The sequence below is a fragment of the Scardinius erythrophthalmus genome (assembly GCF_964197995.2).
Source record: "Scardinius erythrophthalmus genome assembly, chromosome: 9".
NCBI classification, from domain to species: Eukaryota; Metazoa; Chordata; class Actinopteri; order Cypriniformes; family Leuciscidae; genus Scardinius; species Scardinius erythrophthalmus.
In genome coordinates, this window is record NC_138229.1 from 7,569,809 (window position 1) to 7,594,477 (window position 24,669).

The following is a 24,669-nucleotide window of genomic DNA, read 5'->3' on the forward strand; positions in this document are numbered from 1 at the left end:
ACACATCTGCGTTTGTCCAATCAATGACACTGACACTGCAAATAAAGACATTAACCCAGGGTTTAGGAATGTACAGTGTGTAACGTCAGCTTGCAGAATTAATTTTTAACCCTGGGTAAATTATGAGCAATGTGAAACATGAGGCAAAATTACCCAGGATTCTGTTTACCCAGGGTTTAGGACACCCAAGGTAGACTAGGTGTGAAAAGCCATTAAGTGTACAAATTTATTTTATCTTACTTTTCTATGTAGGTTTATAATTTAAAACGTCTTTTTGTGAAATGTTTGGCTTGAAAAATGTTCTGCACTTGATTTGATTTTATCTAATCATTTCAAAGTGTTGCTTTAGTGTCTTGTTAGAGCCTGTATCATATATTATCTGTGATCTCTTATCAAACAGGCTCTGAACTTTTGCTGATCTGGCATATAAAGGAAAATAATTGTTCCTTTTTTTTGTTTGTAATTCTACTTACTGTTTTAGTAGCCCAACAGCTCTAACTCTTTTAGGTTTAGTATGCAAAAATTATGCAAAATATTTCAATTTTATGATTATTATACAAATAAAAGGATCTCTAGCAATTCTGGTACAAATGAAATCCACTCTAAACTAAATGCCAAGTTAGGTTTTAGCTGTGAGTTCTGTCTGATATTATTGCTTACTTGCAGAATCAAGTCGAGTGATGCACCAGGACGGCCCGTCAGTCACATGGACAGCCTCACTATTGATAAAGCTGACAAATGAAAAAGCTTCACAGAAATAAAATCAGGATTCTGTGTTTCTGCAAGGGGAACCATTACACGTGGATCGAAGGCCACGGGCTCAGCAGAAGAGGGATTTGAAAGAGAGAGAGAATGAGGTTTGGGGGAAAGATGCAGTCCTGTGCGTGACTGCACTCTCTTTGATTTTGCCTGATGGATGATTGATTATTTGTGGAAAGTGCTGTGGAAATTCACAGATGTTCTTTGAGTTCAAGCAAACTGGGATAGTCGCCTGGATCCCAAATTGCATTTGTTTCTTATTCCCAGGGTCATGAATTTGACTGCTACTGACAAAATAAAGAGAAATTCAAATAACACGGTCTCTCTCTCCCAACCTATTTATCCTCTATTATTTTATCCATATACCTATTTATCTACCTATTTTATCTCTTTATTTTCAATAGTACTTTTAAACAACAGTAGCCTACATTTTCTTTTTAGGTAATGTGACTACATTTTAAAGTGCCACAATTAAGCTTTTTCGAATACGTTTCATGCATATATAGCTGTTTGTGAATGTAAAAGGTCTACAAAGTTTCAAAGATCAAAGTGCACAACAAATAAAGTTATTGTCTCCAAAAAGAAAGAATCGATTCTGAACTACCAAAACAGGTCGTCAGCAATTTCAGTCTCACTTCCTGTTACATACCTACGTAACAATGTAACAACTTCGCATAATATTGTCTTCATTGGCTGCCCATGAACAACGTCTACTTTGACCAGCCCTAGTTGTAGCTGAGGCCTGAACGAGTTTGGTTTGTGTTGTAAACATGCTGAGAAGAAGCTGTTTTCAGCGCTGTGAATTCACTTTGCATGCACTTCACAAGGAAGAGGACTCGTGCTGGAATTAATGCTGTAAAACCGATGACATTTTACTCTTCGTATCACTGTGTATCAATCGCTGAGGAAGATCCGGAGCTGAAACTTAGATATGGTAATGGTCGTTTAGTTTCTGACACTCGCTGTAAGCGGTAGACCAATCACAAAAGACTACACCATCTGACCAATCAGAGCAGAGTATGTTCTCGAAAAGGAGGGGTTTAGAGGGACTGGATCTTCGAACAAACCATTTTCAGACTCTTTGAGAAATGAATTGATGCTGCAATGTATATTATGAGAAAATTAAAGTGTTTTTTGACCTTGGATGCATGTAAACCTATTGTAGGACCCTTTAAAATAGGGGCACTTTAACCCTATCAGCTATTTTAACCCTTTCATGCATAAATTAAAAATAAGCTGCTATGTTGACAAGATTTTAAGACAATTAAAACAATCTCAATCAATCAAGTTTTTGTCTTTGTAATGTTTTATCAAAGTGTAATATTTTTTATCTGAAAAACTCAACTCATTATATTATGTTTGTTATTTGCATGGGCTTTTTTGGGTTTTTACTTGCACCCAAAAGTTGAGATAATTTCGTTAGTTCAAATACATTGGACAAATCAATTTGATAAACACAGTGAATGAAGCTTAGTTTACTTCAATCAAAAATGTATTTTTTAACAGTGCTTTTTGATGAAACATTCGAGCCCTTGCATTGCATAGACATCTGAGAACTTGCATACTAAAATATTTCTGCCATGCTAGTGCAAATTTGGTGACATTTAAAATGAAAAGCACATTAAAAATCACATTATAGCACTTAGGAGCATTCGTAAGAAAAAAAATAGCCTTCATTCCTTCATTAGCGGCCCATGTTGTTTGCCGCTGACCCCTGCATAGAAATGCTGATGCACTCAAAGTCCTATATTTAGACTTTATTAGCAATATTAAATTCCACCTCAGATGCTTTCACCACAACGTCTGGAAATAGTTCACAGCCACTATTAGCGTCACAGTCATGTGTATAAAACAGATAAATAACCTCAATAACTTATTTCTCCAAAGGCAGGCCATAATTAACGAAGCAATCATTTAAAACGAGACAGAAATCATTATGAAATATGAATTATAAATGAGTTGTAATGAATAAATCAGTGCATTGAATATATGTGCACAGAACTTTTCTACTTTTGTTGATGATTTCTCGCACAAATGCACTTTTAGAGGCACTTTTTTAACTTTACACTGACATCCTAACAATGTAAACTAAGTAATAATTGATGTGATAAATAATGCATTGTGAATTAGATCAGTGAACTAAGCCGGCTTACGTTTTCCCATGAAGTTTAAGTGAAACAATAACAGACTTGTGAACAATGACAGCCTGAAGGGACTGTCAAGTGATACATGATATTTCTTTAAGTTGTAATCTAAAGCCTTTGGACAGGTTTATCTCTTTCCCACAACTATGCCTGTGTTAATCTGGTGTGAGGTGGTAAAACTGTTTTTAAACTGACAAATTGCTCATAACTGTTCATAATCGCCCCCCATGTCAGTTTTGCCCTTCCTTTTGAGCAATTTATGAAGGCAACCGAGCTGATCTTCTATCCAGAAATGTAAGACTCCAGTATCGTGATGAGTTACGCAGCAAGCCAAGTGCCACGACCAACTCCAAAAATACATGTAGCTGACCAATGTGCATTTGAATATCTAGACATGACCGCATAAAAATCCCCTTCTGCTGACACATTTATCAGAGAGTACAGACGCCCATGCAGCCACACCCCGTCACTCTCCTGCCTTGTCTTGTCTCTGTTTCATTTGTGTCTTAACTCTTGAGCAACACAGTTTTTACACCTAGGTGTGAGGTATCCAACATCATCACTCCAAAATGCTGCCTGGAAAAGTTTGTTGGGTTCATTGCACAGTAACACAGCAAGTAGGCCTACAATGATCTACTGAACTTATACAAGATGTTTAATTTGAACTAAATTTAATTCAGTTTTGGGTCATTTTCGAATGCTATAGTAAGAAAAAACTTGTGTCAGAGTGTGCAAGGAAGTGCCAAGAGAGATGCTCAATTTATGTAAATCAACCGTTTGTGCACGTGTTAGTGGAGAAACTCTTTTTGCACCAACACATACCAAAGAACCGATATATATTTAATTATATCAAATAGCCACCTACCTAGTTTTTATGGTATCCAACCATTTGGCAACAACACCGCATAGGCCTACTTGTCAGCATATGATTAAACTACTAGACTGCCACCTGCTGGTTGTGGCTGGCATTCACAAAACAATACCAGTTCTGTCCTGAAAGGAATAGTTCACTTAAAAATGAAAATTCTGTCATAATTTACTCACCTTCAAGTTGTTTCAAACCTGTATGAATTCCTTCTTCTGTTGATCACAAAAGAAGATATTTTTGAAGAATATCGGTAACCAGACAGTTGATGGACCCCATTGACTTCCATGGTATTTTTATTTTCCTTCTATGGAAGTCAATGGGGTCCATCAAATTCATACAGGTTTGAACAAACTTGAGGTTCAGTAAATGATAACAGAATTTTCATTTTTTAAGCGAACTATTCCTTGAAATACACCTTTGTGGAAATCACCAAGTCTTTAGCATAATCATCGGAATTAACGTTCATGTAGTCAGTGCTAAGAGTTTTATTTTACATAAACATCTATGATCTAACACAATGTAGCAATCACAAGATTAGCTATTATAAGTGCACTGCAAATCATTATGAAGGCCCCTGCAAAAATAAATAAATAAATGTAACAATAAATTAAAGAATTAAAAAAAGAAATACAGAAAATTATTAAATAAATTAATATGTTAATTAATAAATTGAGTAGGCCTATTACAAAAATAATTTTAGAACTAAATTTAACGAGTGATTCATGTATTTGTTTATCAAGAAATGTATTCCTTTATTTGTTTTCCTTTTATTAATTTATTTTGCAGGTTTGTGCCTCTATATATCAAAGCATGATCTGTTAAACCCTTAGTTCACCCAAAAATGAATGTGTTGAACACAGAGAAGATATTTTGAAGAACTTTGTTAGCCAAATATTTTTGGCCATCACTGATTTCCATTTATGGACAAAAAAACCCACTGAGATATTTCTCAAAGTATTTTGTTGTATGTTTCACAGAAGAGAGAAAGTCACACAGGTTTGTTAATTCCCCATTTCATTTCAGAAGCATACATTAGACTAACTTTAATCTAGGCTATGTATTTTACCAAGTCTACTTAACCATATGCCTCACCTCAATGACTATTCTCATGTTTTATATTTGCATATTGCATGTTTATAGACTAGCAATCATAGCACAGAAATGCAGGAGTTTTTATAAACTATTAAAGAAATGCATCTAGTATTTGATGCTTATATGAGAAATATATTCTCATAATCAAGGCTCTCTCTTACAAAGATCATTAAACAAGCAAAATAACTCAGTCAAAGGGTGCAAATATGTAAGAAAAGCCAGTCTTCAGATTCAGCACTCAAACTGCCACTGAGGTAAACGTCATCTTCGTTTCCTAAACATCAGTGCAGAACAAGTAATCTGAGACCAGATCCTCTCAATGCACCAGATGCAGCCATAATGCACCGGAACGCCCATCACACTCCAGCTATCAGTGGACAGGAGCCAATGATAGGAAGCTATGACTAAAAGAAGCAGGAGGGCAAATTTGGCTACTCTTATCATGAGAATCCTTCGAATTTTTACTGACCAGAGCAACCTCGGTTTCCCAAAGGATGTCGCCTTCTTACAGAAGTGTCCTCATTACTATACTGGGGCATGAAAACCCATGCAGATCACAGGCTGAACACCCCCTGCTGGCTTCACTAACACCTCACTCAGAAACAACATTAGTAGCTTAATGGGAAACCAGGCAAAAACAGCAGGGTGATCGCTACAATCAATGTAAGTTGACAAGGTTTAAGTAATAGCGTTTAATTACCCACACACAGACTGAACTATCCAATCCAAAGCGCATAAGGACCCAGAGCATATGGATTGTGTCAGGCATTGTTTGGATTCAGTACTCACAATCTAGTGTCCTACGTCTGTGTCCATGTCCAGTCATCAGATGCAGATGGTGTGGCCTGGACCTGCAGGGTGAAGGGTGTTTATTTTACTTTGTACTACACATTAGCAGTTTGTTCTATTATCCACATTTTATATAACATTTCTCAATAATACTGTAACTGTATACAATGTTCCTATTGCCTAAATTGTGTTACATGTGATAAAGTTGTAAAAAGTTAAAAGAGGTGAATCAGCCTGTAGTTACTATGTTCTCAATTTCTGGCACTAGATATAAAAAACCTATGAACATCTGTAAACATGAATACAGGAAACTTTCTCAGAACTAACCTTTTCTAACAAATGTTTTAAAACACTTTTAACAAGAGTCCATATATCTATATCTATCTATCTATCTATCTATCTATCTATCTATATATATATATATATGTGTGTGTGTGTGTGTGTGTGTGTGTGTGTGTGTGTGTGTGTGTGTGTGTGTGTGTGTGTGTGTGTGTGTGTGTTTATGCATGAGTTACCTTTAATTGATTTCCTTTTTTTGTACAATGCTTTGCTTGGAAATTGCGTTTGTGCTATGTAAAATAAAGGCCACTATGTTTGATATTCTGTTAAAATAATGCAACTATATTAATATATTATAACTGTCCAAAAACCTTTTGGTCAACTGCGTTGTCTTCTGTAAGAATAATACAGTGCTACTTAATTATTTACATGTTATTTGTCAACTGTATCTGATTCAAAACAAGGAATCTCCCGTAAATGACCAAATTAACCTACCAGTAAATTGCTCGTAATGTTCCTCATTTGTAAGACGCTATGGATAAAAGCGTCTGATAAAAGACTAAACATACAGGTAAAATGCAAATAATACCAGTTACAGTAATATTAGTAGACACTATTAAAGAAATACTCCCATACAATCCTAATGGGGTTAGATGTCATTATCAAACTTCATGACATGGTTTTAAACTACGATACCGGTGAATCCATGAAGGTTGTTTTTTTCCTCAGCGCCAGACTCACTGCTGTTTACCACATGTCAGCCCAAGCTGGCCCCCGTTCTCGCGATATTGGATGCCTTTCTGTTAGCATAATCATTGTCTCGCGAGATCTCAACCAGTCATCCGCCATCGCTGTAGAGACAGAGGAAAAGAGTAAGCTACAGGGACTGAAACCTGGGGGGGAAAGAGGGCGAGATTTGTCCGTGTTTCCCCTCAAAACACCCACCCTAACATCTGTTGATGGCATCGCTCCCTAACCCAAACATGTCCAACCTCAAACCCGGCACCAAGAAGGACACCAAGATGCGGATCCGCGCCTTTCCCGTGAGTATCAGCCGGGTTGAACGTACCTCAAGCGGCCGCGGGGAGAACTCGAGAGCCGTGGATCGGGCAGAGCAGCAGGCCACAGCGGGTTTAGATCTTTTGAGGCTGCGTTTGAGAGATTTACTGAGACTATGGAATAGAAAATACGTTACCTGTAATCGTGATAATATTAGCTTCAGGGTTCTAAATATGGATATATGGCTCAGTTAATAGAGAGATGAGCGATTTGAATCAATAAAACAGCCAGTGTAGAAAGTGATCAAAACTCAGTGATTTTTTTGTTGTTGTTCAGTCCATATGTTTTGACCATAAAGCTGTAAATATGTTTAGTAGTGTAGAGTCTGCAGAGAACATGGAGTCTTTCCTTCTGATTTGCATGTTTTCTTTCAGTGTTTTGATCTGATTTGGGGTCTTGATGCCAGACTGGCGGTTGATAACGTGTGTTTTGTTGAAACTGGTTGTTGTCTGTGGTGTTGATGGTTGATTTTGTTGTTATTGGTGCTGTGCATATGGCCAAACTGACTGTTATGGCCGTGTTCCCTGGGTAATTTAGTTTCTTGTCATTGTTTGGTTTTGTGTGTTGTTGACATTCTGTTTGTGTATTTCTTTTGGAAATTGTGTATATTATTGTCAGTCGGTGTAGATCAGGGGGTTTCAGGGACTCTCAGAATATGAGGGATCCAATTCTACAATTTCAAATGCTCCTAGGCCTATATATTTAGCCTATATATGTCCATGTATAAAGACACAATTTATTCTGTGAAATTTATTTATATATAATTTATTTTTGAATGTTATTTTTTTAATTATTTATTATTAACTTTTTCCCCCAGTGGTCTTCTCTAGCACTCCCAGTTTGAACCCCTGTATTATAGGTGTTGTCTAGATTGTCACATTGATGATAGATGTCCTTTAGCAGCTCTGCTTTTGTTTCACAGTCACTGCAGCAGCATGACGTGCATCTCTGAAATTTTCAGCAATTTTCTGTTCTTTTATTAGCTCCACTCAGATCACATTCTGTGCATGGCAGGATTGTTGGTGATGCTCTGATGGAATAAATTATGAATAATGTGATTAAATGCAGTTAAGTGAAAATGTTTGCATGCAATTATTGTCCTCTCTTGAAGGTCTTGAATACTCCTTAATCTCAGAGTCTGACACCTTTCAGCAAGTCCACAGGACTAAACCATTGTCGTTTTGGTTCAGATAAGTGGCAGTGAGATAAGAAGACATTGCTCTCGTGCAGAAGCTGCGTTTGCTTGTGGAATCTGACATGTCTCGTCAAAGGAATTCATTAGAAATCTCACAGCTGGCTTTACTTCTTTCGTCATAGAATTACCTTCTCGGTGTGTGGCCCATATTCTCATCACCTGTTACAATCCACATGCTCTCGGCTCTCTTCTGCATTCAAACTGTCAAGTTTCTCTTTAGCTTTTTATAGTGTCAGTTGTGGTTTTGCTATTGTTGAACTGCAATTCAGTCATGCAGTTCATTATTAAAGGTCCCGTATTATGCCCCTTTTCACAAGATGTAAAATAAGTCTCTGATGTCCCCAGAGTGTGTATGTGAAGTTTCAGCTCAAAATACCCAACAGATCATTTTTTACAGCATGTTTAAATTGTCATTTTTTGGGGCTCAGAAAAACACTCTGTTTTAGTGTGTGCCCTTTAAATGCAAATAAGCTGCTGCTGGACGACCCAGGGGGCGGAGCTTCATGAGCTCGCGTTCAGTCTGTCAGGACAAATTCATCTCACGGAATGATGATAATATCAGAAACTCTCAGTAACGGTGTTCAGTTCAAGTCGGACAATAATGCCTACAGAGTCAGAGTGCTGTATAGAGATGGAACAGGTATAGTTTAGTAGTTTAATTACGGTTATTATAACGTATTTGTCATGTGCTTGTATGTATCCATTATTTATTAATAGCCTACAAGTCTGCTGTCTGAATGATGATCAAACATACTGATGAGTTTAATAAAGTTTATTGTACATCACACAAAAGATGAAGCGTCAGTTTTACCTCAGAAAATCACCATAAGAGCTGAGTAAACACAGTAAGTTATTAGAAGTGCGCAAGTTCATAAACGAATTTCGGTAGAGTTGAGGGAGCATTCCTGTGGGCGGAGGTTAGTCAAAAAACTGTTCTACTGATGTCATTAAAGAAGGAAGTAGAGGGATGTAGTCCAAACGGGCCGTTCGATGTAGTCAACTTCTGTTAAATAAAATATCTCGCTTGGCATTGAACTTTGAGCTTTATAATTTTACAGATATTATTTATACTCTAACAACAACATTACACACTAACTAAAGTTTGAAACATGGGATCACGAAGAACGGGACCTTTAAAGATCAGACTGGCACAGACATATTTTGGTCAGAAACAGAAGTGTAGGAAGTTTAGTGCTTGCTGTCATTTTCAAAACCCTTTACTGCACATCCCAATTAATTCAGACCTAAACAGTGCAGTTATGATTCTCGCGATTGTTTTTGCTTTGTTCTTCTTCCAAAACTACTCTTACTGGAGATAGTCGACTGTAATTGAGATGAGTTTCGTCATTTGGCTGTGTTGACCTTCCCCTTACAATCTCAATGGCTCACTTTTCCAGGATTCATCATTTTGTAGAAATGTGAAGAGTTGCTTTATAGTTTTTATACACTACCATTTCAAAGTCTGGGGTCAGAACTATTTGGTATAAAAAAGGTCAATTTATTCAGCAGTGATGCATTCAAAAAGCAGCCTTCTTTCAAAAACATTGTAAAATCTTCTCCCCAAACTTTTGAGCGATAGTGTGAGTTTATAGTATTTGAACCTGCTTTCAGATTAAAAGTGTTTAGGGTTCCTTTAGCTGAAACGGTAGAGAATGACACTAGGAATGCCAAGGTCACAGGGTTTGATTCACATTGAATGCATGAGCTGATAAAATCTATACTTTGAATGCAAACTAAGTTGCTTTGGATACACTCAAGACTAACACATACATTTTTACTGTCAGGAGAAAATTCACTTAAGTGTTCATCTTGTCAGAATCCACTGTCCGTGTCCGTTAAACATATTTTGCTGGACTGAAATACGTCTACCCCTTTGAGGAACTTGTCTTATTTGTTGATACTTTTGAAAAGGCTTTTAACCAAGTAAATTTGAATTTAGTTCAATAATAATAATCTTAAACATCTTATTTAGTTTTATTTTTGAATAACTGAACATAGCCATAGAAGCTGACATGGCGTTAAAAAGGAAAGAAAAAAAGTTGCTTTGGATAAACGCATCTGGCAAATTCATAGATGTTAAATGTGTTGATACTGATATGATTAGGGTTTACTGTTGTGGGTTAAATGTACGTCTCTCTGGTCTCGTCCTTCATCAGTGCTTTTGCATCGACGTGACCTGAGCCTACAGAAACCCAGTTTTGGAAACCTACTTGCTTGACACACATGCACACGTTTTGCTTTAGGGATTCCTGTTCATGGAAAAACTGGTTCCTCTTTGTGTTCGTTTTTTCAAAAGTGAAACGGTCTTCTGAAGTGTCCAATGATTGCCAAAGCAGGTGTGGTTCAAGTAGCCTTTTAGCGAAATGTTGCAAGAAGTCTACGTTCCCACTCACACCTATTCCTACAAGTCAGATTTTAGCCACCTTAAATGGCTTTAATCCACAGACTAGTCTGCACAGGTCCACGAGTATCAAGCCCTGTCTGTCTGTAGGCTTAGTAGACGGAGAGAGACAGACAGGTGCGAGCGAGGCGTTCTCTACGTCTGAATCTACAATGTGTCAATTTATCACATAGCAAGAGCTGTGTTACTAAAATCGTGACAAGCATTATAATTAACGTGAGCTGTGCTGAAGTTTTGACATGCATAATTAGTCACAGTTGTTTAAAAATGTAATTCAATCGTATGATTAGCCATCAGCCTCTGCTGAGTCACTTGGAGCTATCAAAAGCTCTGAAGTTGTTGGACTGTTGGTTTGGTTGTAAAAGGAATTGATCTTCTTGCTCCAGTTTCTGCCAAAGCTTGAGTGTATGTGCAAATGATCTGCAGTCTCATTGGCACATTAAATGCAAATTAAAAAGTTGTAAGTGAGTTGTTTTACTTTTAATGGGCCCGTAGCACATCCTGTGATTTCCCATGCTGAATAAGTTAACATAGTCTCCTCTTATGTAATTCCAACAAGGATGTGATGTGTGCAGGGGGCAAAGTGTGTCACTCTAAAAACTTGTGTCGATACACTACCATTCATAAGTTTGGGGTCGGTACGATTTTGTTTTGTTTAGCAAGGATGCATTCAATTGAAAGTGACAGTAAAGGCTTTTATAATGTTACATAAGATTTTTATTTAAAAAAATGCTGATCTTTTGAACTTTCTATTAGTCAAAAACTCTTGAAATTCCTAAAATAAATTACGCAGCCCGGCTGTTTTCAACATTGATAATAACTAGATTAAAACGTTTTTAGACATGTCAAATGGGCTTGTCTGTGTTGCTGGTGTTCAGCCGCAACACCGGTTACAGCACTTGCCAACCGTGGCAGTTCCCCCCCCACCATTGTTTTGATTTTTATAGTAAAATCATTTAGTTCAGGTAGAGAACAGACACTACAATTAAAAACTGAATCGTCTGCTCTATTCAGCGTGAGCCGAACAAGATCAGCAGCAGGAGTCAGATTTCATTTATCACAAGAGTGAGGAACTGCTTTTACATTTCGCTTTGAAACCAAAACTTCTGCCAACGTCTTGTCAGTACGTTGGCAGAAGTTTTGGTTTCAAAGCGAAATGTAAAGGCGCCTATTTAAGAGTACTTAGTGCTGGGCGGTTTGACCAAAAATCAACATCACGGTTTTTTTCTAAATTATACCGGTTTCACGGTTTTTACCGGTTTTTTTTTTTTGTGTTTTTTTTTTCTCAAGCATGATGGGTGTTTACCACATTTTCTACTGAGTGAGAGAGGAAATAGTGCAGTAGATTTACTTATAATGCCCTATTTTATTGTCATGAGTGAATATTATAGAAAAAATCCACACTAATATTAATAATACAGGTTTGCAAGGCTGTTTACAAAGAGGTGCCAGCAGGACGCGCTTTAGGAGCGGCAGAAACAGTGGTTTCCCCGGTAACGGCTGTACACAAAGCAGCAACGCTCATAAACACTGCTTTATCAGGAAAGATAAAGAAAGATTCAATCGTAATAACAAAGAAACTTTTCTAAAGACCGTCAGTTCACTTCAGATACGTTAATACAGTATAAAAACACGCGCGCCGCAAGAAAAAAGACTCTCACCCCCACACGTCTCGTGCCCATTCTAGTCAATGCTTGTGTTTCAGATCGAAGCTTCCCAGAAGCGGCTCTCCGCGCCGCTTCGCTAAATATAGGCGCCTGGTCTATTTTGACGCACCACGTGGAGGACGGAATAAAACCTTGTCGCAGCTGTAATGCGCCGCAGACGTGTGTTGTAAATGAGGAATGAGACTGTGTCGCGCAGCGCCGCGTTCCGATTAAAGCGACATACACCGGTTTTGCGGTATATTAAAAATTCATATCGTAACAAAAATAAACACCGGTATTCGGTATGAACCGGTAAACCGCCCAGCACTAAGAGTACTGTTTTGTTGTTTTTTTCATTAAGAATAATAATAATGAACTGACCATTCAAGCGATTGGCGCTAATTCGAACGCGAAAGTAAAAAGTTTTTGCTTTGTGTGTTTTGATTCGCGGTAATGGTGCAATCGTCAGCATGCTTATTAGACTGCTTCCCCTTTAAGACCGAGTGCAGATCTAGTTATAGGCTACTGATGTACCATATTTTCTCCCAACTATTTCCATTACTACATCCATTTTAAGATATAAACTGTGTTCAAGTGAATCTCCATTTTGACATTTTTGTGTACATTTGATCGTTTAGATGTGCACATGAAGCAAAGTATAATTGTTTCGGAGCGCGGGCCGCCTTGGGAACAGCATCTCTTGCGCAGATTTTTGTGCTTTTAATAGCTCTTTTTATTATTAAACGCGTCCCGCAATTTAGCAACAGTAGCTAGACTGCATTTTACAACAATCTCTGATCGTGCTGATTCTGCCGTTAAGTTTGAGTTTTAGGGAGAAGTGGTTGCGCTAGACAGAATGCGGCTATAGTTTTTAACGGTTTTACCTCAATATATTATTTTTTATAATCTTTGGAAGCCGAAACTAAAATAAAATCAAACTAATATCACAGATCTGAAGTGTAACAAGGCTACATTTGAATGTTTAGTTCTGTCGTCCGTCGTCACTCATTAAGCAAGGCTGTCCTATTGTGCGCGCTGTGGCACCGCGTTATAGAGATCTCTCCACTGATCTATATAATGACGTCATTCTATATACATCAGTGGATCTCTCTCTCTCTCTTGGACTGCGAATATCAAAAATGCATCACATAAAAATGGTTTAATATTATTATACATAGAAATTGCTGGCGAGATTAAAATAAAATAACGTCTTTATAGCAATAATAAATAGTATGTGTATTTTCTTCATTTCTCCAGTACCGACAGCAGAACCGGTAACGTCCGAGCTTATCGATACAGCTGTCTTTCAAAATTCAGCCCCGGGGCCCGTTTAATACCGGTATTACAGGGTTTCGGTACCCATCCCTATTTAAAAGCGAGGTGCAAAAAGAGGGAAAAACTCCAGCTCACTCTGTGTCCGTCGCTATTTTCCATATGCGTTTTATCCATAGAATTGTGTTATTCACTACTGTAAAGCGGCTTGATTGGCTGATGGTTTCTGAGCGCAAAGACGCGAATAATCAAATTCATTATCGATTGTAATTGATTTGATCGATTAGTTGTTGCAACCCTACTTCAGTGTGTTTGAGTTTTGACATTTGGAGTTTGAACAGTCTTGGCTCATTTGAACAATCCTTCAATGTAAGTCAATTAGAAAGCAATTAGAAAGCAATATTTCTCAATAGTGATAAGGTGCATCCCTCCTAAAACGTTTTGTATCAAATTATCATAAGGGTTAACTTTCTATGCTTATTAATTTGTTGATTTGTTTGTTTTTGCAGATGACCATGGATGAGAAGTATGTGAATAACATCTGGGATCTTCTGAAGAACGCCATCCAGGAGATCCAGCGGAAGAACAACAGTGGGCTGAGCTTCGAGGAGCTCTACAGGAACGCCTACACCATGGTGCTGCACAAACACGGGGAGAAGCTCTACACGGGCCTCAGAGAAGTGGTCACCGAACACCTCATCAACAAAGTATGAGCTCCTCTCTCGCTCCGAGATCTTTCTTGAAATATGTTAGCGAAAACCCATGAGGTCCTAGAGATTAAACTTCTCACAGGCTTTAGCAAGGAGTTGCTGAAGTTAAATGCCGTTTAATAAGCAGTAAGCCTCAAGAGATGGTGTTTTACGATAATATTGATTTAAAAGACCTCCTACACCATCCTATTTTGATGGTGTAAGTGATGTGAATTTAAATTGGAACAGATTGATTTGAATAGATCTGAAGGATGCTATCTCACATCTTCAATATATATATATATTTATATGTAGCTTAATGAAGACTCTGGGGTTTTATCTCTGGTGCTGGCTGGTAATTATGTCAGTTCTGGAGATGAGGCAGATGGTGGAAACCTGCCTGTCCCAGTGGAGTTGTTCACAGGGTGATGTCAATGTAGATACAGGTGGATGAAACCCATGTGCTTGAGCTGCTATCATAACAGCTTTGAATTTGTTTTTCCTGTCTTCAGGTGCGAGAAGACGTGCTTCTCTCGTTAAATAACAATTTCCTGCAGACGTTAAATCAGGCGTGGAATGATCATCAGACTGCCATGGTCATGATTAGAGATATCTTGATGTACATGGTAAGTTGTTTATTCAGATATTCTTAAAGTGGTAATCATGTGTGTATATATATATATTTATAGATATCAAAGACTGAGTTGAAAGTTTACAAAATGTTCTGATGTCTTTCGTTCATGGTTCAGAATTTATGGATAGCACAACCAAACAAAAAACTTTAATAATCTTTATCCTGTTAAGTGACATGACCATAAAGTGCTGCTGTGATGATGTCTTTTTGTAGCCCAATCCTGTAGTTAGCGTAGATTTCTCGACAAAAACAATATGTTTTTTCTGTTTGCTTTTGGATTATTGCAGAAAATAAGTACTTTGACCAGCAAAAGTTTATTTTTTACACGTTTTGTTCATTATGATAATCTTCACAAATTAACACATCACCAGGAATAAAAAGCTCAACATAGGCTATAAATGAACTACACCAAGGTCAAATGCCTTCAGCATAACCACCATTCACACAGAATGCGTTTTTCCATTCCACTGCGCTACTTTTCCACTATTTTTCGATGTCAACGCGCTATACGGACGTGTATGATCGTTGCGCTCGCGTCTTTTGCAGCGTCTCGTGCATGATCGCGGCTCTCAAGCGCACCTCAAATTGTTCAACTTTTACAAAAATGTGTCTCAAGACCTTGTGTTTTTTCCCCATTCCACTGCCCGCGTCTCGCGTTTTTCAAAGCAATAACACGTTCTGTGTGAATGGCCTCTTAAGCTTCCAACTCTTTCAGAGTTTATTTAAAAAAAAAACATTTTCCCTGAAAGTTTGAGCTAGAATAGTTTGCAAGAGCATTATTATAAATACAACAAGGCTGTGAAAGTGGACTAGAGTGTGGATGAGTTCACTTGTTTGGCCTGATGTTTATTGTCCCAGTTAGACAACGTCTAGTCCCATTTAGCCACTTGTTAGCAACTGCCTTTTTGAAGACAAGTAAAAGCTTTAAAAAATCTCAATAGGGGGTATTACTGGTGTGTTTTATGTCGTAGAATAAAAGGCGAAAATATCTTGAGCTTGTGTTCACCACAGACCTTATTTCAGGCATTTAACCAAAATCCCATTGACTTCCGGACAATGAAACCAGACTCGTTTTTGGATTTGGCCCTGCAGAAATTCGTCATCCCTGCAGCACTCTATTTCAAAATGTTGTTATTGTAATAAATGGCATATCATTGTTTATAAAAAGGAGAAAATACATTTGGAAAGCAGAAAGATGGGGGAATGGGATTGGGATCCAACAGAGTCTGGATTTAAACCTTGTGTTTAAACCTGTTGGAACATTTTTCTTTCTCTCTCTGTCTAGGACCGTGTGTATGTTCAACAGAATAATGTGGAGAACGTCTACAATCTCGGCTTGATCATCTTCAGAGATCAGGTTGTGCGGTATGGCTGCATTAGAGACCATCTCAGACAAACTCTGCTGGACATGATCGCTCGAGAACGCAGGGGAGAGGTGGTCGACAGGTTGTTTTTTTTTTTCTCCTTTGGTCTCTCATTACAGTGTTTCAGTTAGGGTGTGTTCACACTTGTAGCTCAGTTCGCTTGGCTCGTTTGGTCCAGACCAAAAAAAAAAATAATGTCCTGGCCCGATTAACGTTCACATTGGCATTTTAACACTGAACCTAAAAAAACTGAAACCTGAAGGCATAGGGGTACGTTCACAACCTGATTGATTGGCTTTTATTACGTAGATTTTGCGACGGTACTTACTGAACTTCCAAAACAATGCTGTGTGCAAAATGCACTTGTATGTGCGTAGCCTACATACATATGATGATATTTTGACCAGAGAACTCGTGAAGAGTTCAGAACAGCGGCAGAATCCCTCTGTCACACACACAAATGAAGATCTGCCGTGTGGAGACGTGGTTGTTATGCCTGTACTGAACTGTGATGGGCAACATCGTGACTATGATAGAAAAAACAGGTATGCTTGAGCATTCTGTCCTTTCTAGGGTCGCATCTTATGACGTCATTTTAATTCGTTTAGATGTTTTTGGTCCGCGTTGCGTTCATATTTCAGTCGAGCCGTACCAGAGTTTGTTTGGAAGTGGACCGAGACCCATCTTTTCAGCGGTCTCAGTCTGCTTGTTTGGTTCGGATGGCAGCGTTCACACTTATTCAACTGAACCGCACTAACAGCAATCGCACCAGGGTTCATTTTTAATTGAACCAAACATGCCAAATGTGAACACCCTTAAAGAATGAAAGCTTTTGGCTGTAATTAGTGGAGGAATACATTTTTATGTGGTTTGTGGTGTCATGTTTTGTGGCAGGGGGGCCATCAGGAATGCCTGTCAGATGCTGATGGTTTTGGGGTTAGAAGGTCGGTCCGTCTACGAGGAGGATTTTGAAATCCCGTTCTTAGACATGTCTGCTGAGTTCTTCCAGGTGGGTGCTGCTGTAATACTGCTTTTACTCTGTTTGTTTGTCATTTTGGATATTACAAAACATTTCCTTGTCACTGCCATGGCCACAGATAAAATAGTAACGAAATCTTTAATTTAGGTCTTCCATCACTATTGGGTTTATAATTTCAATCAGCTCCTTGATTGGTTGACTTGATGTGCAGTTGTTCGGTCATTTCACTAGGTTTAGCCAACATTTTATGACATTATTGTTCAAATAGACACTAACACAAATTGACACATCATTACAACTTCATAATCACACTCACAGTGGCATTTAAGCAACTAAATTGGGTGGGATGTATTAAAGTATACATTACCGCTCAAAAGTTTGGGGTAAGGTTTTTAAAAATGTTTTTGAATAAAGTCTCTTGATCAACAGTAGGATTGCAATTAAAAATGTTTTTTTTTTTCTATTTTGAATATCCAGTCTTCTGGGTCACATGATCCTTCAGAAATCAGTCTAAAATGCTGATTTGGTGCTCAAGAAAGTTCTTATTATTATCAATAATTTAATTTCTTTCAAATAAATTGACCCTAAACTTTTGATCTATAGTGTATTATGTAAATTATTCAAATCAAATGGATATTATTCAAATGGATAAAATGTTATAAATAATATTTTAATAAAATATTTTCATATTCTATTAAAACATTTGCAGCTATTATTACAAATTTAAAGCATAATTATTGTGAAAGTTTTTAATGAAAAACAAATTATTATTTTTTGACACAAAAATATATTGATAGAAAAAAAATTGGCTGGGCAAGAAAAAATCCACTACTAACCTGAAATAAACCCTCATTGTTAATAATTGAATTGATTGATTTGATAATTTATTCTTGACTGGCTGTCTTTGAATGTTGTTAAGTATAATATCTTCATTTGTGTGTGTGTGTCTGTGCAGATGGAAAGTCAGAAGTTCTTAGCGGAGAACAGTGCCAGCGTCTACATCAAGAAAGTGGAGGCTCGGATAAACGAGGAGATTGAGCGTGTGATGCACTGCCTGGATAAAACGACAGAGGAGCCCATCGTGAAGGTGGTGGAGAGAGAGCTCATCTCCAAACACATGAAGACCATCGTAGAGATGGAGAACTCGGGACTGGTCCACATGCTCAAGAACGGAAAGACAGAAGGTGAGCAATGAACTAGGAATAAATTATGCTTTTCATTTTTCCTCTCTTGCTTTGTATTTAACTCAGTTTCTCTTGTCTTTTCTCTCTTTCTCTCTCAGACCTGGCATGCATGTATAAGCTGTTCGGTCGGGTTCCTAATGGACTGAAGACAATGTGTGAGTGCATGAGCTGGTACCTCAGAGAACAGGGTAAAGCGCTGGTGTCAGAAGAAGGAGAGGGCAAGAACCCCGTCGACTACATTCAGGTACACATTCACCAACATGAAGCAGCACAGAGAGAACTGCCGCGACAATAGAGGCTTGTTCAGTTAATACAAATCTGACCGGCTGAGTCAGATCCTGAATAAACAAAGAACAAATCTGCCAAGGTTTAAGAGTTCAGAGTAGTGAGAATGTGTAACACAAGGTTTGTAATAAGTAGTAATAATGTTTTTGTGTGTGAATCATTCAGGGTTTGTTGGACTTGAAGTCGCGCTTTGACCGGTTCCTGCAGGAGTCCTTCAACAACGACAGACTCTTCAAACAGACGATCGCTGGAGACTTTGAGTATTTCCTCAACCTCAACTCCAGATCGCCCGAGTACCTCTCGCTCTTCATCGATGACAAACTCAAGAAAGGAGTGAAGGGGGTAAGAGATTAGTTTAGGCCATCTCAAGTTCTTAAGATGAAAACTTCCTATGAATTGGGTAAATGTAATCTTTTTTTCACTTTTGTCCAGTGAAAGTGAAAATATTATGAATATGAGTTATGTTGTATATTATATATTATAGATAGACTGATGGTTGAATGTACACCTACATACACAAACAAAAGTGTAGTTATTGCTAACTAAAATGAAAACTATTCAAACTAATAATACTGAATAATCTGAAATAAAAAAATAATAATTAAAAACCTGTTCTTAGAAAACTTTTAAATTTTTTGCTTTGACAGCTAACAGAAATAAAATAAGCTGAATTATTAAGAAATTGCTAAAAAAGCAATCTAAATCAAAATATATATAAAAAACTTAAAATAATAATACTAATAACAAAACATAAAAGTGACAATAAAAGCGACAAAAGCACTTAACAAAATTCTTAAAATTAAAACTGAAAATATTAAAACAAGAGCTAATTCACTATATTAATAAATAAATATAATAATAGCATATAAATAATTTAAAAATAACACTGAAGCAAAGTTATTATTGATCTTATAATTGTGTTTGTGTTCAGCTGACGGAACAGGAAGTGGAGTCCATCCTGGATAAAGCCATGGTGTTGTTCAGGTTCATGCAGGAGAAGGACGTGTTTGAGCGTTACTACAAACAGCACCTGGCCAGAAGACTCTTAACCAATAAGAGCGTTTCAGATGACTCCGAGAAAAATATGATCTCCAAACTAAAGGTGCACGTCATATCCTTTTCTTTACTCTCTTTCACTGTATTCCTCTGTTACTAATGTGATACTCGTGCTTTCTCTCTCAGACGGAGTGCGGATGTCAGTTCACCTCTAAACTGGAGGGCATGTTTAGAGACATGAGCATCTCTAATACCACTATGGATGAATTCCGCCACCACCTGCAGACATCACAGGTGCATAGGCACGCACACACACACACAAACACACACACACGTCCCTTTGACTTCTGTTGTTCTTAAAATAAGCTAATTATAATTGCTGTGCCCTGAGGGCCTATACACACAACATCCAACTTTTCTAAAAAAGAACAATTTTAATTGAAGCGATGCAGCCCTTTCACACCAAATGTGAAAATGTGTGTTTTGTCTTCATGTTGCAGGTGTCTCTCTGTGGTGTTGACCTCACAGTGAGAGTACTGACCACAGGTTACTGGCCCACACAGTCAGCCACACCAAAATGCAACATCCCACCCTCCCCACGCCATGCTTTTGAAGTCTTTAGAAGGTATGATACACCCTCATACAACCTTTTCCTTATTTAATTATATGTACATTTCCTTATAAGGTGAACAATTGTCAGGATTTTTTACATATATGTGGAATATAATCGAACAATATTTTTTTTGTTTTGTTGTTGTTGTAAGTATATGACAGAAACTGTCAAGGTAAAGATGAAGTTGATCATCTCTGCTTGTCATGTCTATATCTGAGTTTTCACCACTGGTAGTTTGGTTTCATGTGTTTGTTTTAACTCTGTGCAGGTTTTATTTGGCTAAGCACAGCGGCAGACAACTCACACTCCAGCACCACATGGGTTCTGCAGACCTCAACGCCACCTTCTACGGTGCCATTAAGAAGGTACAGACACCTTTAATACCCAAGTGAAATATATATATTGTGTGTGTGTGTCTATACACACTTTATATAAAATCATAAACAATTAAAAAAATATAATATAATAATTTATAAAAAGTATATTATATATGGCCGAGACAGCTCAACTTGCTCAAGAAAAAAACATTAGCAAATTAAGAAAACATCTTCATCAGTGCAACTGACAAACACACGTGCAAACACTCACAACGCAACCAAATACAGAAACGTGCTGCAAATACAACGAACATACGATCAGGAGGTAAAAAAAAATCTCACCTTTCAGGTCATCGACAACACCACTGACAAGTAGACATTGAACAATAAGCATGTCCCAGCCAGGTTCGTCCCTTTTTGGGGTCCCTTTGAAACATTTCTGTTGTGCTCTGTGCTATTTGCTGCGCGTTTCTGTATTTGGTTGTGTTGCGAGTATTTGCAGCATTGTGAAACTGATGATGTTTTCTTAATTTGCTGATGTTCTTTCTATTTGTATGTGTTTTCTTGAGCTGCAGCACATTGTTCTCTCAGCCACCTTAATATAGTGATTAAACTGTAAACTTGAAGCCTAAAATAAGACTGCGAGAAGCATGACTAAGCATAAATCATTCCATCTAATCTGTATTGTTGTCCTAACCAGCCGTGACCATGACAAGACGGGTGACATGACGTTTTATCAGTCACTTTTACCAGTTTTTTTTCTTTTTCTATTATGTTAACTCCACCCACAGTGGAATCTCATAGGTCCAAAATCCATATTAAACGAAACACCAAGTATATTCCGATTGGCTGTGATTTTGTTGCTATTTTTAATAAATGCTTATAATTATTTCTAAAAATGTTCAAAGGCTGATTTGTATTGACTTTCTCTCTCTTTAGGAGGATGGCTCAGATGTAGGTGTGGGCGGAGCTTTGCTAACAGGCTCAAACACACGGAAGCACATTCTGCAGGTGTCAACCTTCCAGATGACCATCCTCATGCTCTTCAACAACAGAGACAAGTTTACCTTTGAGGTAAAACCCCCCCATCCACATGAACTCCATGAAGCCATGCATATACGATCCGTTTAACCTTCACCCTTGTTGACCTCTAACCCCTCAGGAGATCCAGCAGGAGACAGACATCCCCGAGCGCGAACTGGTCCGGGCCCTGCAGTCTCTAGCCTGCGGGAAACCCACCCAGAGAGTTCTCACGAAAGAGCCCAAGAGTAAAGAGATCGAAAGCGGCCATGTGTTTACAGTCAACGATCAGTTCAGCTCCAAACTGCACAGAGTCAAAATACAAACAGGTATTGTGCTGCCACACGGGGGCGCTGTTGACTCAGAATGCAGGGACAGAGTTATTGTCTATAAGAAATCAGAATTCAAAATTGGACTTTTAGTTTCTTTTGTTCTCCTAAAAGTAGAGAACATAATGTATATTTTTAGCAGGTACATGCGTTTAAAATAGTCTTAATTATCATTTCAAGAGTTCTTAAATTTGGGGACAGAAAAACAGGAATAGTTATATGGCTTAATGTGATTGTTAAACTTCAAAAGGCTATGGTTTTAAATGTGAGCACGGCACCTTTCAAAGTGAAAACGTGAGGCTGTTGCGCATTCTTTTACTTCAGCTTTACTTCAATTAACAAAAATGATTTTTAATACTACAGTTTTGGGTTTTTAGAATGAACTGTTCATTCTATTTCTTGCTCCAGCTTCCTTCTTCAATAGGAATGCTCTTGTCAAAGCAATTAATGAGGCCTTTAAATATTTAAACCTCTAATTTGGAGATATAATCAGATTTTATATAATATTTGGTGTAGATAATGTTTCAATCAGACTTGATATTGAGATCGCCGTCTCAGGCGATCTGAAATTAGATTTCGAAATGTGCTTCACAAACTCTTTGACTCTGTCTTCTGCAGTTGCTGCGAAGCAAGGCGAGTCAGACCCAGAGCGCAAGGAGACGCGGCAGAAAGTAGACGACGACAGAAAACATGAAATCGAGGCTGCCATCGTACGTATCATGAAGTCCAGGAAGAAGATGCAGCACAACGTACTGGTAGCAGAGGTGAGCGTGTGTTCTTGTTCATGATTTTGTTTATCATTTCAAAAAGGATTCAAATCGGATCTGCAAATTTCTAAGTATCTGATTGGTTTGTCTCCTGTCAGGTGACCCAGCAGCTGAGGGCGCGGTTCCTGCCGAGCCCCGTGGTAATTAAAAAGCGCATTGAAGGACTTATAGAAAGAGAATATTTGGCCCGGACGCCGGAGGATCGTAAAGTCTACACGTATGTCGCGTAGTGGATCACATTTGAGCAACACAAAGACAGGAGAAATATAAAGATTTTGGACTGCTCTTCGCATGGACTGGGAAGTTTCTTTTAAGCAAAAGATGACCTCTGGGTAGCGGACTTCATTTAAAAGAAAAGCAAAGCAAGAAATCAGACACCATACAAATTTGGAAAATAATCAGGAAGCAAAATAAGAAATCCATAATTGTGTTGTAGATTATTTTTAATTAGATCAATCCCACTCTTATGAGAATCTCAGCTATGAATGGATCCAGCTTCAGTCTCTTCACCGTTTTACCCTCGTAGAGATCAAAATCAAAAGAATCCCTTGGGAAAATGTGAATGCACTGCACATGTCGTTTTTTTTGTTTTTTTCAATACTGTATAAAAGGCAGAAATATTAAACACCCTTACAAAATAGCCAAAACGTGGCTACGGAAATAAGACAAAAAGTTCAATAAAAATGTGGATATTGAACCGCTTGCTGCTTTCTTGCAGATGCCGTTTTGGTTTCCATGGTAACATCAAGGTGCGGAGACAACATGTCAATGTAATTTCATTTTTGGTTTATTAAACAAATACAAACGTTCCACACTGTCCCAGGTGGCATCGCCTCCCGAGACGCATCAAATAAAAAGCAGCCAAAGGACTCTGAGAATTAGACGGTACATCACTATCTCCAATTTCCTGCTATTAAACCTCTAAAATGCCATTACTGCCAAGCTTGAATTATGTGTGTCCCTGGTCCAAACAGAATCAGATTGTTTTCAGAAATGGGCAAAGCAGATGTGAGTGCTGCACATGTGCACAGCGGGTAACAGGTTTGAAAAAAGAGTAACAGCATCACTGAGACTCCCTGATGAAATAAATGTTTGCTAAAAAAAAAAAAAAAAAGCAGCAGGGAGCAAAATTCACGGCTTTGATTTCCTTCTGTATCGACAGTGTATGTAGTGATAGACCAACTAATCAGAGCCCAGTTGCATAAGTTATACCAACTAGCAGTCAGTCAGGGGTAATCGGTCTTCCTTTTCGTTATCAAATAAGACCAATCTATGTTTTTATGTAACTGACTTAAAGTAATGAACAGTCTTAAAGAAAAAAATGTGATGACTAACTTGCAAGATAAGTCTTTTTGGGACTATCAGGGTAAAGATTATTATGTTCATAATTATTTTAAGTAGCTATTTTACAAAAATGGTTAGTTTCAAAAAATCTTAGTCTCTCAACTGAGTATCACCCAGGCTGACTTAACTATTATATAAATATTGAGTGAGTGAATGTGTGTGTGTATATATACACTCACCTAAAGGATTATTAGGAACACCATACTAATACTGTGTTTGACCCCCTTTCGCCTTCAGAACTGCCTTAATTCTACGTGGCATTGATTCAACAAGGTGCTGAAAGCATTCTTTAGAAATGTTGGCCCATATTAATAGGATAGCATCTTGCAGTTGATGGAGATTTGTGGGATGCACATCCAGGGCACGAAGCTCCCGTTCCACCACATCCCAAAGATGCTCTATTGGGTTGAGATCTGGTGACTGTGGGGGCCATTTTAGTACAGTGAACTCATTGTCATGTTCAAGAAACCAATTTGAAATGATTCGAGCTTTGTGACATGGTGCATTATCCTGCTGGAAGTAGCCATCAGAGGATGGGTACATGGTGGTCATAAAGTGATGGACATGGTCAGAAACAATGCTCAGGTAGGCCGTGGCATTTAAAAGATGCCCAATTGGCACTAAGGGGCCTGAAGTGTGCCAAG

General features: G+C 38.0%; 2 protein-coding genes across 11 annotated transcripts in view; one reads left to right on the forward strand and one right to left on the reverse strand.

Annotated features, from left to right (window-relative positions):
- Positions 1-6,706, reverse strand: part of mbnl1 (muscleblind-like splicing regulator 1) — a 72,391-nt gene extending 65,685 nt beyond the window's left edge. For 4 of the 10 annotated variants that reach the window (XM_081375011.1, XM_081374999.1, XM_081374977.1 and 1 more), the window contains exons 1-3: positions 6,427-6,695; positions 6,168-6,254; positions 5,653-5,714 (exon numbers count right to left, since the gene is read on the reverse strand). The gene's annotated coding sequence lies outside the window, so the exon portion shown is untranslated. Of the gene's footprint in view, positions 1-5,652; positions 5,715-6,167; positions 6,326-6,426 lie in introns of those variants that run through there. The other 6 variants (XM_081375012.1, XM_081375000.1, XM_081375014.1 and 3 more) reach the window with 4 other exon arrangements.
- A 42-nt stretch (positions 6,707-6,748) lies between these two features.
- cul3a (cullin 3a) lies at positions 6,749-23,378 on the forward strand. Its single transcript, XM_081374004.1, has 16 exons — positions 6,749-6,974; positions 14,014-14,211; positions 14,706-14,819; positions 16,113-16,273; positions 17,086-17,200; positions 18,126-18,354; positions 18,453-18,598; positions 18,805-18,981; positions 19,571-19,741; positions 19,822-19,929; positions 20,136-20,260; positions 20,517-20,613; positions 21,505-21,639; positions 21,728-21,914; positions 22,533-22,678; positions 22,780-23,378. Exons 1-16 carry the CDS (start codon positions 6,891-6,893, stop codon positions 22,909-22,911), a joined length of 2,325 nt encoding a protein of 774 aa, XP_081230130.1. The 5' UTR covers positions 6,749-6,890; the 3' UTR covers positions 22,912-23,378.
- The last annotated feature ends 1,291 nt before the right edge of the window (positions 23,379-24,669 follow it).